Source organism: Aspergillus pseudonomiae (assembly GCF_009193645.1).
Source record: "Aspergillus pseudonomiae strain CBS 119388 unplaced genomic scaffold BDV37scaffold_202, whole genome shotgun sequence".
NCBI classification, from domain to species: domain Eukaryota; kingdom Fungi; phylum Ascomycota; class Eurotiomycetes; order Eurotiales; family Aspergillaceae; genus Aspergillus; species Aspergillus pseudonomiae.
The window spans coordinates 1839-16752 of record NW_022476194.1 but is presented as its reverse complement, the minus strand read 5'-3'; the positions used below and the strand labels follow the sequence as shown (position 1 = coordinate 16752).

Here is a 14914-nt window from a genome sequence, read left to right as displayed (position 1 = left end):
ACCATTTTATTCATCGCACACATGGCTATAGATGGCTACGCAGCACTTAGGACACAGTAGAGTTGGTGTTCTGGGTGGTAAAAAGGTTAATTATCTAGGGCTATGGCATATCGGTCGGTAATCATCATGGAAATCGTAATTCGGACTCGGAAATCGAATATTGGCGCTGAATAACCTGAGTATGAACAATCAACCTATCATACTGCCCATTGGCGGAGACAGGACTGATACAAACGGTGTGTATTGACTCGTTATGCTCCATCGCTGTATCGTGTTCTGTTTTGTAACAGAAAATTTTAAGCCACAATTGCGGCTGTGCAAGATTACATTCGTAAATATATGACAAGTAAATAACTGTATGCTAACAATGTAAGTGTAAAAAAAAAAGGTTCAATACGACATTTCGGTATATGGGTCCCTGTAATAAAGTACCATGGCCCACAATGAGGTCGGGACTAAGCCAGAAAAGCTAATTCTGAATATATTGCTGTGGTATCTGACAAGCGGCTTCGAGTATTTGCTATAGGATAAAGAAGAGCGGGTGGGAAGAAAGTAGGGGGGTAGATATAGAATCTCCGTCTGCAATGGAAGGATGCCTAATGCAGGATGCCCTTACTAATATAAGCTAAAACTACAAGAAAAAGCTGCTGTCTCATGCTCCTAATGTATAGAGATGGAACGCGGATGTTTACAGACATCCTACTATACACATTCCTTCTTTCTCTTATGGCCCTACCGGATCTAAAAGCCGGCCTGTAGACCTCACCTGTTCGAGACTGTTATATAGTGAGGGTTAACGGTGTGCTAAGATAATAGAGCAATAGCTTGAAGACCTATCAGCTACTATAGCAACCATCGCCTAGGGGATAAATATATATGAAGAGATAAAAACAAAACGCTGCTTGTAGGTATATGCAAGCAGTAATTTAAAAGATTAAGTTAATAACTGAAGACTATTCTTGTTAGTAACTCGCTTCTTAGGGCGCCAAATATACCACCTTCGTTGCCAGAGCGCGGGACTTTTATGACTTATGGGTAAGACAAGAAAGTCGCTATGTGTCGTCTTGCCTTATGTTTTTTCAGTTGCTACCCTAATATGTCTTATATTCGTGGGTATTGGCTGTACCCAAACATCGTCTCCTCAAAGTGAACTGTATCTTATGAAGGTCAGTGCATAATACTCCGTTGGAAAGCATGGAACCGAGCAATTGACTGTGCAGGCCAACCTAACGGGGTTTAGATCAACTCTGGAGAAGAAATTAACGGGTCTCATCTCACAACGGTCAGTTTTTGATGATTCCTTAGCCGCGGTAGCAGGGTCTACTTCAGATTTTTCGTCAACACTGCAGGATCCAAGCAACACTGCCCAGGATGCAGGCAACAACGCAATTGATGGTGTGACGGGGGCGGTGGGGAATGCGGTAGATGAAGCAAAAAATCAGGCTCAGGATGTTTCTGATAAACTTGCTAAGATAGAATCCAATATAGAGGAGTTCTACATCATCGGGCTTTGGGGATACTGCCAAGGGAGTTTCAATGGAACTGGTTCGACCGTCAGGAAATGTACACCTCCAAGCTCGTCCTTCTGGTTTAACTTTACTGAAGTACTTGGGCTGGAGAGCTCATGGGCAGAACAGATATTTTCTAGCCAAGTCGAAAAGGTAATGGGTGTGTATAAGGTGACATCGAAGGGAATAAGCGCCACCTACATAACCGCACTTACCACAACTATACTCACCCTAATTACGGGATTAACGGCCATGGTCTCCGGCTGGGGAAGCTGCTTGATTAGTATATGCGCAATGGTATGTAGTTTTAAGCTTAAGAACGTGGTCTTAAAGCGTTAACCGTATCTAGATATCGATGGTTTCTAATATAGCAGGGTCAGCAATAGTTACGGCGGTGTATGTCTCGCTTGTCGGTGTCCTTGAATCTGTGTTCTATTCTGCGGGGATTAATGCAAGCTTGGGCCAGAAAATGTTAGCAACTAGCTGGCTGGCTTCTTCATTCTCCGTAGTGGCTTGTATTTTCTGGTTGTTGAGTATCTGTTGTTGTTAGGAAATATGGTGGATGATCTAAGAATGGGTAATCGATTGGCCTGGAACAATATAAAAATAAAATGTGATTACGCTAGCCTCTAACCCCAAGATGTGAGTGTATGTTGTAGCTTATGTACATATCATCATACGTGGTCCATCGTATAGAGCCGTGCACACATCCAGTTCATTCCAAAGCCACGTTGTTATTTTCAACCTGGTTCTATCTGTTGTGAATTGAGGCTCGACCAGGTAAACTATAGAGCTTCAGGTACGGACTAAATTCCGTATAAGGGTCAGATTGATTGGAAATCAGTCCGATGTTTAACTTGTATATAAACCCCTCGGGTTCACAGAAGTAATGAACAACAACCAATCTTCCTCTGAAAGAAAACACTATTAACTATGGCCTAGGAAGCTGTACGTACTGTGATAATTTAACTACTCCTTTCGCGAGGTTTACGTACAGAATTGAAAATTTGATCACTCTCTTCCTCTTCAGTTGGTCCCTTTCTGTTAATCTGTCACGGGTTGAGCCACCTACGGTATGTGGGGCAATTTGTGCGTCGACCAAATACCTCGCTGCTAGTATTGTCATTTTCAATTTAGCTAGGCCTAAATCGGTTATTAGCTGATGAACTTTCGTTAATATATGTGTCTTTGGATTTCCGTATTTTAGTGTTTGCGGACAAATATGAGACCGAGGCCGAGGCCATTGCAAAGCAATCGAAGCTCCGAGAGGCGCGTCATATGTAGGAGACTTGATACTTTCAGATATGTATCTTATTTACATGCCTTTTTTCCTATTCCAGAGACCCTTTGGGCCTCGCTCCTCGCTCTTGTCAATGAATTTACTGCAGACATAGGAACACTTCAGAAACGCACTCATTTTTTCCCCTCCAGATTCAGGATGGCTCTGCTGTCTAAGAGGGAAATCATTGAATCTAGGCCTATTGGCGACGGATTGAATGCATTCCGCGACGAGTTCGTATCGACTTGCAGAAGTTCGGGTCTTCCTTGCTCTGTCCAATCTGTACACGAACTTGATCATGATGGTACTTATTCTTTAAGGACAAATGACTGTATCTAACCGTGAATCTGCCCTTCAGAACCTTTGCATCTGCCTAATACTGGCATTGAAGGCCCTTCCCGCTTCCCGCGCCTTGCCCCTTGTGGTTGGCGCCCACAAAAACCTATTTAATGATTTATCCAGGTTAAGCTCGAGTATCAACTCCAATGAATTCAACCTCGAGCGACTTCTGCCCTTATTAATCGCGGCATTCAACAGTGAATCTGATGAGGTCATTTAGGATAAAATCTACGCAGCCGCGGCGGAAACCACGCGCCCACCGTGCGTCGAGCAAACGCCGTATTCCTGTTCTACAAGCATGATCTCGAATTCGCATGAACGCCGGGATGACATAGGCCCTGTGCTGAAGGAGGAACTAGGCTCAATATACACGGATGTACTTGGATTTGAGGAGGCCTTCTTTGGAGGAGTGAAAGATCTGGAGAAAGCCGGCACTGCTATCTTCCATAGATCCATTGAGGGAGATGATCCTCTATACAGGGAAACAGCTGGCTGGCGTGACTGGCCTCAATCTGCAGAGGAAAAGCAGGCCCTGGATTGGCTAGTCGTAAAGGTTGAAAGGTTTTACGAAATTGCAACAGAAGATGGTTTTGCCCCGAAAAATCAACGCAAGGTTTTAGGTTGGCCACATCAGCTATTTCAAGGGTCTACCGCTGCTCGGAAGCTGGATATTGGGTGATGGACAGCCGGAGTGTCCTTATTCTTGAGGGACGTATGAGGCGTGCCTCGTGTGTTGTTGGTCGGGCTACAATATGTTGGAAAGCTTACCGTGGAGGAGATGAGTCAAAGACACCCCTTGTCATCAAGGATTCATGAAAGGGAGGCACGACGAAAATATCACTTGGCTCTTCTCATCGACGTCCCCATGGAGCCGCCACGAGCTGCCGTTTTCAGATGGCAGACGATATTGTTGTTTAGGTGTATTTACGGCCTGTTTTCTTAACTTGCCAATCTCCGAGGTGGGTTGTCGCACAAGGATGAACAAAATATAATTATCCAGCGCCATCATGGAGTCCCTAAAGCTCTAGCCCTCATCCTTGTGCCGGGACCGCACGTTGTCTTACTCTCAGTTTCCAAAGCCGCGCTTGTCAACCTATCTCGACTAACAGGAATTGCGCAGGCCCTCTCGGTGTAATTCTCGATGCCCAGGCTGCAGAAGCTATTGCTCAGTCGACTGAAGTGAGAAGGGATGGCACACCAATCGTGCCACATCCGACAGGTTCCCCTCGCCTTCATTGAATGTATGATTCATTTGACTGGCATTATCTTAATCACAAATGGTGTTTTCGGAAGAAGACAAATCTGCATCAGAAATCTCAGGCCTGGCTGAGCTGCTAACGACGTGAAGTACTACATCATTCACACTACGCGGAGTAACCGGCGACGGATGACTCACTGCATTGCCGTTCTGCTGCAGTCACGTCGCAGGCTTCGATTCTCACTCCGACTGCGACTTTTGCTTCGGTTGCAGTATCTAGATGAGAGATTACCTTCTCGGTCACAGTCTTTGTATTCCCGCGCCGAGTAAAGGCGAACGTGACGAACATCGATGCCCATCGCAGCTTCCTTTGCTGTGACGAGGGATGGAGCCCGAGTAGTCTCGGGACTAATCGCGTCTTTTGTCTGAAGCCAGCCCACATGGGAAGAGCGCGAGTGATACTTTGATCCGAAAACACAGTTAGCAGCAGCAGAGTATGAAAGAGAAACTGTACGGCCCTTCAGGCATCCACGCTTATACTATTGTTCGAGGAGGAACGCAATGCCGCCAGGTGAGCGCGAGGGCAATCGGTCGTGGTACATGCGGTCATCCATATAACCAGGACGCGCATAGGTCATATAGGAGAATTAGGGGGATATCTATTGTTTTCAGATGGTAAGTCGAATTTGGTGAACAGACTTCGGAAAGATGAAAGGGATGCGTATGCAAGTGGGCACCTCGGAAGCAATAAATATTTGACTTGGTAGAATTCCCCGCCGCCTTCCATATCTCTCCAAATTAATCATATACTATTATAGTTCAAACTACAATAATGTTACAGCAGTCATCAAGATCAGGCAAGGCTTGGTGATATGTCATACCTTGGGTCAAGGTAGGCCTTAAGATAGCATATACTCTTTCAACAGCAGCCTTGCCTCTTTGGCTATTGTTTCTCTCTCAATGGTGGGCACATCAGGAGGCGCATAGCTTCGGATACCTACTCCAAGTGTCGCAGCGTGAACTAAATACAATAGGAATCGCACAATAAAGTTTCTTGCTTACAGTGGCTAAGATATTGATTACAGGAATCACATTTTTTCATAGCTAGTTATGCTCTTATCTGGCAATTGTACCAAACATCAAATAATAATTACATGACAATGAATAGTGCTGTGTAACCACGAAACTATGTATAAGCTGGAATACTAAGGTTCGATTCTGATGGACAAATGGGTGGCTTTGGATGACACAGACGGCTTGCGGACATACACCACAGGCACCATTGGAATGGACACCTATGAACGAAGGGAAGAAGTGAAACAAACCAGTCCTCCAGCCAAGATGTATTGTCTCTGCTTTCTAGGCCCAGTTATCACCTACCAACACTTCGTCGTCGCGATATATGAAGTGGAGGACCAGATTAATGTTGTCTGGGGCTTAGAGAAGAAAGGAAGCTGACAGTGGGGGCGGCCAAAAATTGGTTACTGTAGAACCATAGAAAGTATTCCATAACCAAATCACTGCTCACTTCATCTTTATGCTTCGTTGAACTGGAATCCTCCGCCACGTCCTGTGCGCTCATTCAATTGACCATTCAGACTTGCCATCTCAGCTTCCAGGGATGCTGCATCACCGTGACATATCTGGCTTCTCTCAAAGTCAATCAGTCTTGCCGCGTCATTCTGAACAATGAAGTTATATCTGTTGACATCGCCATGATGAATGCCGATAGTATGGAGCTGCTTGAGAACAGATATACAAGCTGGTAAGTCCTTAATATTTGCTTCACGGCCTTCAAGTTTTTCTAACAAAATTCCGATCACACGACCATTTTCATGAATATGGCCGAGGAATCGTGGGGCGAGGCCGGTATTTTCTAGAGTCTTGTATATACGAGTCTCCTGCGACAAGCGAGGTATTTCCCACCAGAATCGTGCAATCTTGGCGATGGCCGTTGGCATAGGTTTCGATGAAGTGGATAACCCCTGGCTCGAGAAAGTTGCCTCATATGTAGCTGCGGTTATTTGTTTCACTCTTTGCAGCTCCAAGCAGTCAAAATAGTTAGGATGCCAAATATCCTGAACTTCAGGTAAAGTTTCATTCCAGAATTCTGCTTTGAGCTCACCTGTCATAGACTCTCGACTAATGTGTGCTCGGTTCCAAGACTCGCTTTCAGGTAAATCTGGCAAGGAGTCCAAAGGCATAGATAGGGTTGACCTGTCATATGTACCGCGGGCAATAGTCAAGTATCTAACACGACCTTGAATCAGTACCCTGTATTCACTATCGTCTTGACTGCAAACATCCATTGAAAGTATAACTGGCGGACCCGATTGAAGACAGCGACTCATTTTGACAAATGGAAGAGAGTGCAGAAAAAATATTGGGTGGAAAGAGCGGTGCAAATGGGCAAGGTTCAAATAAATGTCTTTTGTTTCTGTGAGGTTTTTTCTTTTCTTTTCTTTTTTGCAAAAAAAGAAAGGAGGAAGAAAATATCCGTGTTGGTATATAAACGATGTAGGGAAAGCCAAAATCTCAGCAGACTCTAATGGATTGCGAAGGGTCCTGAAGGCGGGGAAGTGAAATACCCCGACGGCATCTTGGAGAATCAATCAAATGGGTTAATTGCCACGCATCTGTTTTGGTATATACCAAATGTGATTGGTGTGCATGTGTGAATTGTTGTGCATATGGCTTCATGAACTCAATGTGTATCAGCGCGAAGGCCTGAGCGCACAATGAGTACCCATTCTAATGTCAACCGCAAAACTCAAAAGCCTTTTTTATAGCTATATATATGAGCCAAAAACCTACAGCTGAACAGAAAACCAAATAGGGCTATTTCCACTCTTTTATATTGTTTCTATGAGCTGTAGGTTGACGGACGCAGCCCTGGTATTGTAACAGCGACCAGCACTGATCATCAAAAGACAGGTACATACATATACACAATCCAACCAACTCCCTGATAGGGTGTGTTCATATATTCAATAGTACGGGGACTGGGCAGGCTTCAGGTAAATCTAAATGGCATTCAGCATGTGAAGAACCTCAATCTAATATGATCTATTAGTCACTATGTGCACATCCTTCTTCATACAATATACCTGTGGATGTAAGAAAGAGATGGAATTTGTTCAATGTACTGAGCGCAGCGGGACAAATGTGAAATGCAAGCCGGTTCAAAAACAATGGGGTAAAAATTCTACAAACTACTGCAAAGGCCATCTTGTCAACCCTGAAGCCCCGAAGAAGTATTTCTCGGACGAAGAGTTGCAAGATTAGGCCAAATATAGTTTTCTACTTTTTAGGATATAGTGATAGTGTCATTGACCTGCGCATGCTCTCAATAACATGAAAAATATATCTTCAATTATCTCCCAAAAGCCATGATCACTTTCCTTTTGTTGAAATAACCGCCACGCCTAACAGATTCGGAGATTTTAGCGATCTCTGTACCGGATTTACTTAATGCGAGTAAACTTTGAGCTTTTCGACATTTATGAAAGTGTTCCACGAAACCGTCATGTGAGTAGACTTTATCTCGTAAAGTGGAAGCATTGGCCTCAACCCTGGATATCCTCAGAGCTTCTTCAAGGGCAACCTGGCAACCGCTGCAACAAACCCCACTTTGGATGTCACCACTTGTGGTGTCTAGATAGGGCAAAGCGATTGATACCATATAGCATAGAAGTGAAGAATTTTTGGGATGAATCTGTTGTGCTTCTTCGTTGATCTGGCATCTTTGTATTCCGGCAATATGCTCTTTTGACACGATTCGCATCGCCCTCTTTTGCGGTTTTTCATCCAATGAATATATTCCTGGTATAGTTTTTATAACAGGAATAGATTTGAGTAGGTGAGTAGAGCTCAAATTTGCGAACCTTTTTGCGTTAGCAACCGACATGACAGGGGGCAAGCGATTCCCCCTAATGCAAGAAAAGCAGCATCTCATCAATGTCGGAAGAAAAACGAAGCCACCAAAGGAACCGCAAAGCAGGCAGTCCCTTGTACACAGGACACTGAACAGGTCATGTAGAGTAAAGTGAGGCGCTATTTTCATTCTCAAGATAACACAAAGGGCTTCAAGAGCATATATAATTGTCTCTCGATAGCCGCGGACTGTACTGATGATATGCTGAGCGCGGCGATTGACCTGGCGAAATCTAAATAGGGACCTGATGTCCAGTAAGAGGCATATTTCGAGGATGATCTCAAGGGGCAGGCAATCAAGCTGCCCAATGTTAACCGAAGGGCAACCGGTTGTCCCCATTATTGAGCTACGAACTTGCTCATGGTCGGAGGGGTTAGTATTAATAACTGCAAGATCGAAGTCTCGTCGATGATAGGAGGCGACGCGAATAATAGTATCGTTATTGGCTTTCTCGAATCGACTTCGATCCGTTTGTGATCTTTCATCCATGATCATTCCTAGTCATTCATATCGCCCTTGTAAAACTGGACCCCAGGCTCCTAAGTTTCAGTGTGAATCAAATCTGGCAAGCTGCACAAAGCTTCTGAAATCCACGCGTCAAATGTAATGAAGACAACCGACCCTCGTCACGTGATCACAGTAAAAATATGTGATTATTAAGGTCACTTTAATGACCTAATTAACGTATTTCCCCGGCCACCCGGGCTACCCAACCACCCCTGTATTGCATCCGTAACAGTGTAATCTTCCCAAATATATCGTCATTTTTCTAATGTCGGGTGGGGACTTTAGTTACAACTACTGATGGCAAATTCCTTTGCACACTCTTTTTTGGATCCTAGTTTACTACGTCCAAAGCTTCCCTGGCATTTATTCAGGTGCCGTATAGCCTGCCCTAACGCCGTAACACTTTTGATCATAATCCAGTGCGAAATCTACAGTATATTACTAGATTCTCAATTCCCGTCCTCTGGCTCTTCGCAAGCTTTTTTCAGCTAGTCATAGACACTGGAGTTGGGCACTCCATGGGGCGAGGTCCCTTTGCCTGTCTACCATTGGCCAGCTACCTTCCAGATTCGTGGAAGTGTGTATGACATAATTAGCAAACCATCGTTAATTTAATAACTCCGGCGAGATCGCTAAGGTATAGACAGCCTCAGGACATTGGAATAAGGGAATCATTGTCCAGTTGGGATTACTTCTGGGACACTCTGCTCAGCCCTTGGTCACATGATATCAACAGGACAGAGCCCGCTGGAAATGCTCTCTGTGGCGAGGCAGAATCTAAGCGAAAATACTATGGCAGTCAGCTTGTTGCCTTGGGAGGGCGTGGCAGCATTAACCTCAGATATCAATGTCTAATCATTGTTTCAAGCCTTTTCGTTTCCCTCAACCCTGTCAAAAGAACACTATATTCGTCCCAGGATGGGTTTCTTCCGATGACCTGTGTGGCTGGCCCAGCACCTGCCCCACTTCTCGGTCAAACTTCGAAAAAGTTCTTCGGTTTTCCGCAATTCTAGGATCATTCCGCCATTGTTTTGCCGAGTGTCGCTGGGAAAGTATTGCACGAGGATTATAAATTTCCTTCGCATGTAGTGTGGTAAAAGAAAGGAAAATCCAAGAAGGAAAAAAGTTGCAGGGAAACTATATCATTCGCAAGAGTTTTGATCATAGATGAGTAGGCATTGAATAATTGGAGACCCCTCAGTGAGAGTGGGGCATTTCTTGACAACCGAACTAATTTGTTAGGCATCATCCCGCACTCGCAAGTAACATTAGATCATTAAATTTCCTCACTTTTGCTACGGCAATCCGAGATTACATGTGCGAGGCCTTTTGAAAAGAGTGGCTCTGTAAGTGCGTATCTACAGAAATTTGACTGTACCCGAACTGCTGATCTTATTTCTTCTGCACTAGATGCCTGTGTATGTAATAATCTTTTATCATTTGTCGGCAAGGATACAGCGCAACCATACCAAAGACGCCCATGGACGAGCTCGCCTCTTTCCTGAAAACTGCGAGTTGGAAGAAAGGTGATAGGGAATTATATTTTTGTGATGACCCTGGCCTTAAACCGGTTCTGGTGAGAGCAACGAAGGATTTCCCAGACTACCTTCGTGGGTATGGCTTCCAAGCATGGAAAGTCATGGAGGATGCAGAGATATTGGAGAAGGAAGGCATCGGGAAAAAAGGATATATCATTCCGGTCGCTACTATTACTGGCCAACCCAGACTTCTGTCAGAACCGTCGCAGCCGCTTCTCCATCCTAACGACCCCATCGCCTTTGAACGAGAGCCTCGTATAACGCCTGCATTATTCCTTATCCTAGCATTTCCTCCATCTTCTGCCTGATATAGACAGTTAAGTCATCATACTTCTTGCCGATAACATATGCCCCTCCATTTCTACGAGTAGCCCAGAATAGGGCGCGCATGGAGAAAGTGGTACTTGCAGGGTGGATATATCCACACGTTGGCTTGTGTCAAAAAGAAATGTCTGTGGGAAATCCGCTGGTGTAAAAGTTGTCGCGAGTTGGTATGGGTATAATTGAGGATGATCACCAGGTATCATAGCTGATGGTGAGGCGTATACTTGGGGGTAATCTGCGGGAATCAGCGCAGCGGGTGTTTCCATGTCTACCTGTGCGTTGGTCTGCTGCTGCTGCATATCGATAACCATTTGTGGCGCTTGGCCTCGAGGCACGTGGATGGGTAGAACACTGGTATCTTGATTGTTTTCATAGTTGACGCCCAGCCCTTGCTGTGTGGCTTCTGTCCTTTCCATAGTATCACTATTCACGTCCGGAATCGCACCATTCCCAGCCCATGTGTGTACTAAACTATGAGGCGGGGTATTGAAACATCCAGTCGATGGGTTCTGTGGTTCATTTCTGCAGACGTATTGGGCTTCTCTCGGGGCGACCATCGGTATACGCGTTTCCACCCTATGTGATAGAACTTCAGGGTTGCAAATGCTGCTGAACGCTTGTGATTGTGGCATAGAGGACGTCCCATTGTGAAGTTGAAGTGATGCATGCGTAGCGGTATCACTGTCTCCTACGAATCTCGAGGAGCCTACGATATCATTGCACTGGTTTCCCCGCGCGCGCTTGTTGTATGGTTGTGGGCAGTCGGATACAGAGCCATCCGAAATGGCCTCTGTGGTGGTTTGTGAGTGCTTGCTTTTCCATATCGGGTGCAGACCAACCTTCGTAACTCTTCTGTAAGGCTCTCGACCACGGTGATAGTGCCCCGATGACATCGAGAACATGTATCTGTGACAAGCTATCCTTGTTGGGTTCATTGTCATCAGGTGACGATAATGTTACAAGTGTGTCCTCGGCAAACAAGAGATTGACGAGATCGAGCGTATTCTCGTACGTTGTTCCGAAAACTCGATGTTTGACCAAGCCTAAGACATGGAGGACTGCGTCGCATTCGTGTGGTAGACCCTGGCTCTTTAGCCTCTCCTCAACGAGTCTTTTCAGTACGTGCAATTTGACACCACTGCCAGTTGCGCGACGAATCATTGATTCCTTTTCCTTGAAACCAGGCGTGTCCCTGACAAACTGTGCAATTACACTTCCCTTCCGCTCGTGAAAGGAATCTGTTTTAGTATGTCCTGAGGAAACAAGTTGCGCTAATTGATCCACCCTGGAGTCCTTATTATGGTTCTTCTCATAGGAACCAAGTTCGGATACATAAGATATCAATGCGCAGGCTCGAAGTAGCCTGTCCTCTTGTCTAGCATCGGCATCACCAACAACTCGTGCTATATCCTCAGTTCGACGGTCGGTTGAAGCAGATCGTTTACGCCCGATTAGATCAAGGACATTTTCGTTCCTGATAGACCATATCCATGGCAGAACGCCTATGACTGCTTTGAGTACAGTTTCTACCTTGGAGCGCTTCGGCTTTGTTGTGATGATAGAGTTGCTGGGAGATGGGCTTTCGTCGGAGTCTCTGTCAGGAAGCCTTGTTCCCAACGAGCTATGCCAAAGCCGGCCTCTTTCGGAGTTCTCTGTAAACACAGAAGAGTCGTCTTCTACCTCGCTGTGTGTAGGAGAAGGATCAAGAGGTGTTGGTAGAATTCGGGTTTGCAAACGTTGACCTACATCTCGTAGAATCAGAATTGTCTGTATCTTGTGAGATTGAAGCTCATCGTCATTTGATGCTTTTAGAATCTTCAGCGCTGATACAAGATCCATCCTTTGACTAACGAATTTATGAACAAACAACCAGAAAGGTGGTAAGCTGAATCGCAATTATTTTAATTATTCAGAGGTTCTTTATCGTAGCCTAACTTAACCACTAGTTCGTCACGTTATCGCGGTAAGTTGTCCGCTATTGTCCCACCCTATCATCGAGTAGCTAGTACGCGCTAAACGAGCCATCAGATCGCATCAAAGAGTACAATCATCATATAAGCAGACAACGACATGCCTATATTAAGGCCTGAGTTGCCCCGTCATCTTTTACGCATGATATCTACCCCAGAATCTTCTGGTCAAGAGGCAAAGGAGAAAGGGTACGTTCAAGCGCCTTGAGGCTTGGGCAAGCTGACCAAAACTCAAGGAGCGGGGGGCGATCTGAGATGTGGGCAGCTCATTGTCCAATCACCATCACCAGGGTGGTTATAGCGCTTCTCAATTGGGCAACCTAGACCCACTTATGGTTTTCGAAGACCATAAGTGGGTCTTCGTTTATCCCCGTATCTTTATGTAAAGAAATTACGGTCGGAGGCTGGATCAATAGTAGACATACCCGATGTAGAGCGCCTGTTGTCTCAATCCTTTCATTGCTCACTTTCTATCCTGTCCGTAAACCATGCATATACCCCAAATTTGCTCGTCTTGGAGAACTTACTGACTAGCGAATAGCATATGATGGTTCGCTTCACTGATAGAGAAGTACGTAGAAAGATGTGATTTGCTGCACAAGTCTCTTGTCCAAAAAGCACCCGGACAATCCCGGCGACTTAGCTCGTCAAGCCTACAATTCCGAGATCTATGCTTATGAACGGCTGGATAAGCATCACAAGATCGTAATTTGTCATGAAGTGATAGATGAAGGCCTGGTACTGGAATGTGGTGAATGCCTACGTTAGAAATTACGGGATCTAGTACAGGGGCAAATGTCGATGCATAACAGGCCCAGATAGGCTTTAGAAGCTGCAGAGGGTCTGCACTACGTACATAGTAATGGTATCATACATGCAGATTCTAGTTGTCATAATTTGATTTTGGATCGGTCAGGCCATGTAATTCTTATCGACTGCTGAGAGTGGTATAGCTATCAGCCAAGGTCTGCGCCTGATGTCAATAAGGATATTTTCCCTTTTGGCTCACTTCTGTTTGAAACTGAGTGAAGAAACGTGCTTTATCATGAACTGGAGGAGAGTCTGGGGCCAGAAAACTTAATGAGAAGAGTGAGGGCATCTCTTCAGCAAGAGAAAATATCCAAAAGTAGAAGCCTAGTTCTCCGTGATGTAATCACGCGTTGTTGGGATGGGGACTACTGTTCAATGAGCGACGTTTGACAAGGTAATGACATATGCTGCCAGGGAATATCTAGTGGCAAAGCTCTTTCTCGTTACTCTATAGGGTGCCTCTCAAGTTAATGTAAGCAGCTATCCTGGTGCAATTGTGACCCGACCCGACATGACTATTGTTGGTTAATGAAAAATACTGGAATAGCGTATATCCAATTATTAAATTCTGCTGTCGTTTCTTTAGGAAGGCTACTGATAAGCTTACTATAAAGTGGCAACTTGTGTTCTCAGTACCTTCGGCTTCACGCTGTGTGCCTCTCAATATCGGTTAATTCTACGTGCTAGAACTCAAAGTCATGCATACCCTGCTTGCAGCTTTGTCAGCCTTTTTCGGTTGCCTTGGCTTTTCACTCAAGGCTAACAATACATGCTCCCCAGGTCGGTTGGTTGCATGGCTAGTGAATTGAAAGCACACTGACCAAGGTTATAGATCCTCTATCCTCCCTACTCAAGGACGGAGAGACCGAAGTCGATGGACGTCTAATGTTTCGTAGACACTACATAAAGGGAATGATTGGAAACAGCCATTTTCGGATAGTACGCCAAGAGAGTGTGTGCTGTTTCAACAAATTTGGAGAGGTGGTACAAGTAACTGCCTTCCCGACAATCGATTTTGAGGAAAGGGTGCTTCGCGAGTCAGAGCGTGGCTTACAGCTCTTGGAGGATTACAGAATTTGCAAGAATCTCGGGGGTCAAACGACAATCTGTGCGTATTGACCTCTTCGTTTAAATCCCGCTTACCTCTTCCATCTAGAACGGGTTACGGCTGTTCAAAGGGTTTCAGAGTACGAGGGCATAATTCCCGGTGATCAGCGGTACGAGAAATGGAGATTAGGTTTCTGATCATGATATTACCACTACGTAGCATGGAGGTGATCCACCAGTACAGGAGCAAAAATTAAATTAATGAAATGCCAAGAGGAAAATTCGAGTACGGAAGCCTAGGAGAGGATCTCAACAGGGTCCGGAGAACTATCGAAGTGGCGTGGCTAAAAATGTACAGTAGTATGTTACGGATCAATGCACTTACGGTCACCTCGGGACTCCTTTGTATTTGGTTTGAGTACTTATGCAATTAGGGATACCATTTAAAAAAATCCAGAAA

The 14914-nt window shown here is 45.1% G+C and overlaps 6 protein-coding genes across 6 annotated transcripts; 3 read left to right on the top strand and 3 right to left on the bottom strand.

Annotated features, from left to right (window-relative positions):
- Positions 1–1031: 1031 nt before the first annotated feature.
- Positions 1032–2058, top strand: BDV37DRAFT_277270 (SUR7/PalI family protein; the record flags this gene model as incomplete). The annotated part of the gene is made up of 3 exons (XM_032085720.1): positions 1032–1109; positions 1221–1805; positions 1858–2058. 3 exons carry the CDS (start codon positions 1032–1034, stop codon positions 2056–2058), a joined length of 864 nt encoding a protein of 287 aa, XP_031934297.1.
- Positions 2059–2946: 888 nt separating this feature from the next.
- On the top strand, positions 2947–3746 carry BDV37DRAFT_277269 (uncharacterized protein; the record flags this gene model as incomplete). The annotated part of the gene is made up of 4 exons (XM_032085719.1): positions 2947–3046; positions 3108–3323; positions 3363–3673; positions 3708–3746. The coding sequence occupies 4 exons, from the start codon at positions 2947–2949 to the stop codon at positions 3744–3746; spliced, it is 666 nt and encodes a 221-aa protein (XP_031934296.1).
- Positions 3747–5859: 2113 nt separating this feature from the next.
- BDV37DRAFT_292852 (uncharacterized protein) lies at positions 5860–6675 on the bottom strand (the record flags this gene model as incomplete). The annotated part of the gene is made up of 1 exon (XM_032089257.1): positions 5860–6675. One exon carries the CDS (start codon positions 6673–6675, stop codon positions 5860–5862), a length of 816 nt encoding a protein of 271 aa, XP_031934295.1.
- Positions 6676–7555: 880 nt separating this feature from the next.
- Positions 7556–8820, bottom strand: BDV37DRAFT_266964 (F-box protein). The gene has a single exon (XM_032083971.1). The coding sequence runs from the start codon at positions 8751–8753 to the stop codon at positions 7698–7700; it is 1056 nt and encodes a 351-aa protein (XP_031934294.1). The 5' UTR covers positions 8754–8820; the 3' UTR covers positions 7556–7697.
- A 1197-nt stretch (positions 8821–10017) lies between these two features.
- BDV37DRAFT_84857 (uncharacterized protein) lies at positions 10018–10976 on the top strand. Its single transcript, XM_032091340.1, has 2 exons — positions 10018–10115; positions 10176–10976. The coding sequence occupies exon 2, from the start codon at positions 10246–10248 to the stop codon at positions 10609–10611; it is 366 nt and encodes a 121-aa protein (XP_031934293.1). The 5' UTR covers positions 10018–10115; positions 10176–10245; the 3' UTR covers positions 10612–10976.
- On the bottom strand, positions 10940–12521 carry BDV37DRAFT_84864 (uncharacterized protein). Its single transcript, XM_032091341.1, has one exon. It carries the CDS (start codon positions 12464–12466, stop codon positions 11342–11344), a length of 1125 nt encoding a protein of 374 aa, XP_031934292.1. The 5' UTR covers positions 12467–12521; the 3' UTR covers positions 10940–11341.
- Between the last annotated feature and the right edge of the window lie 2393 nt (positions 12522–14914).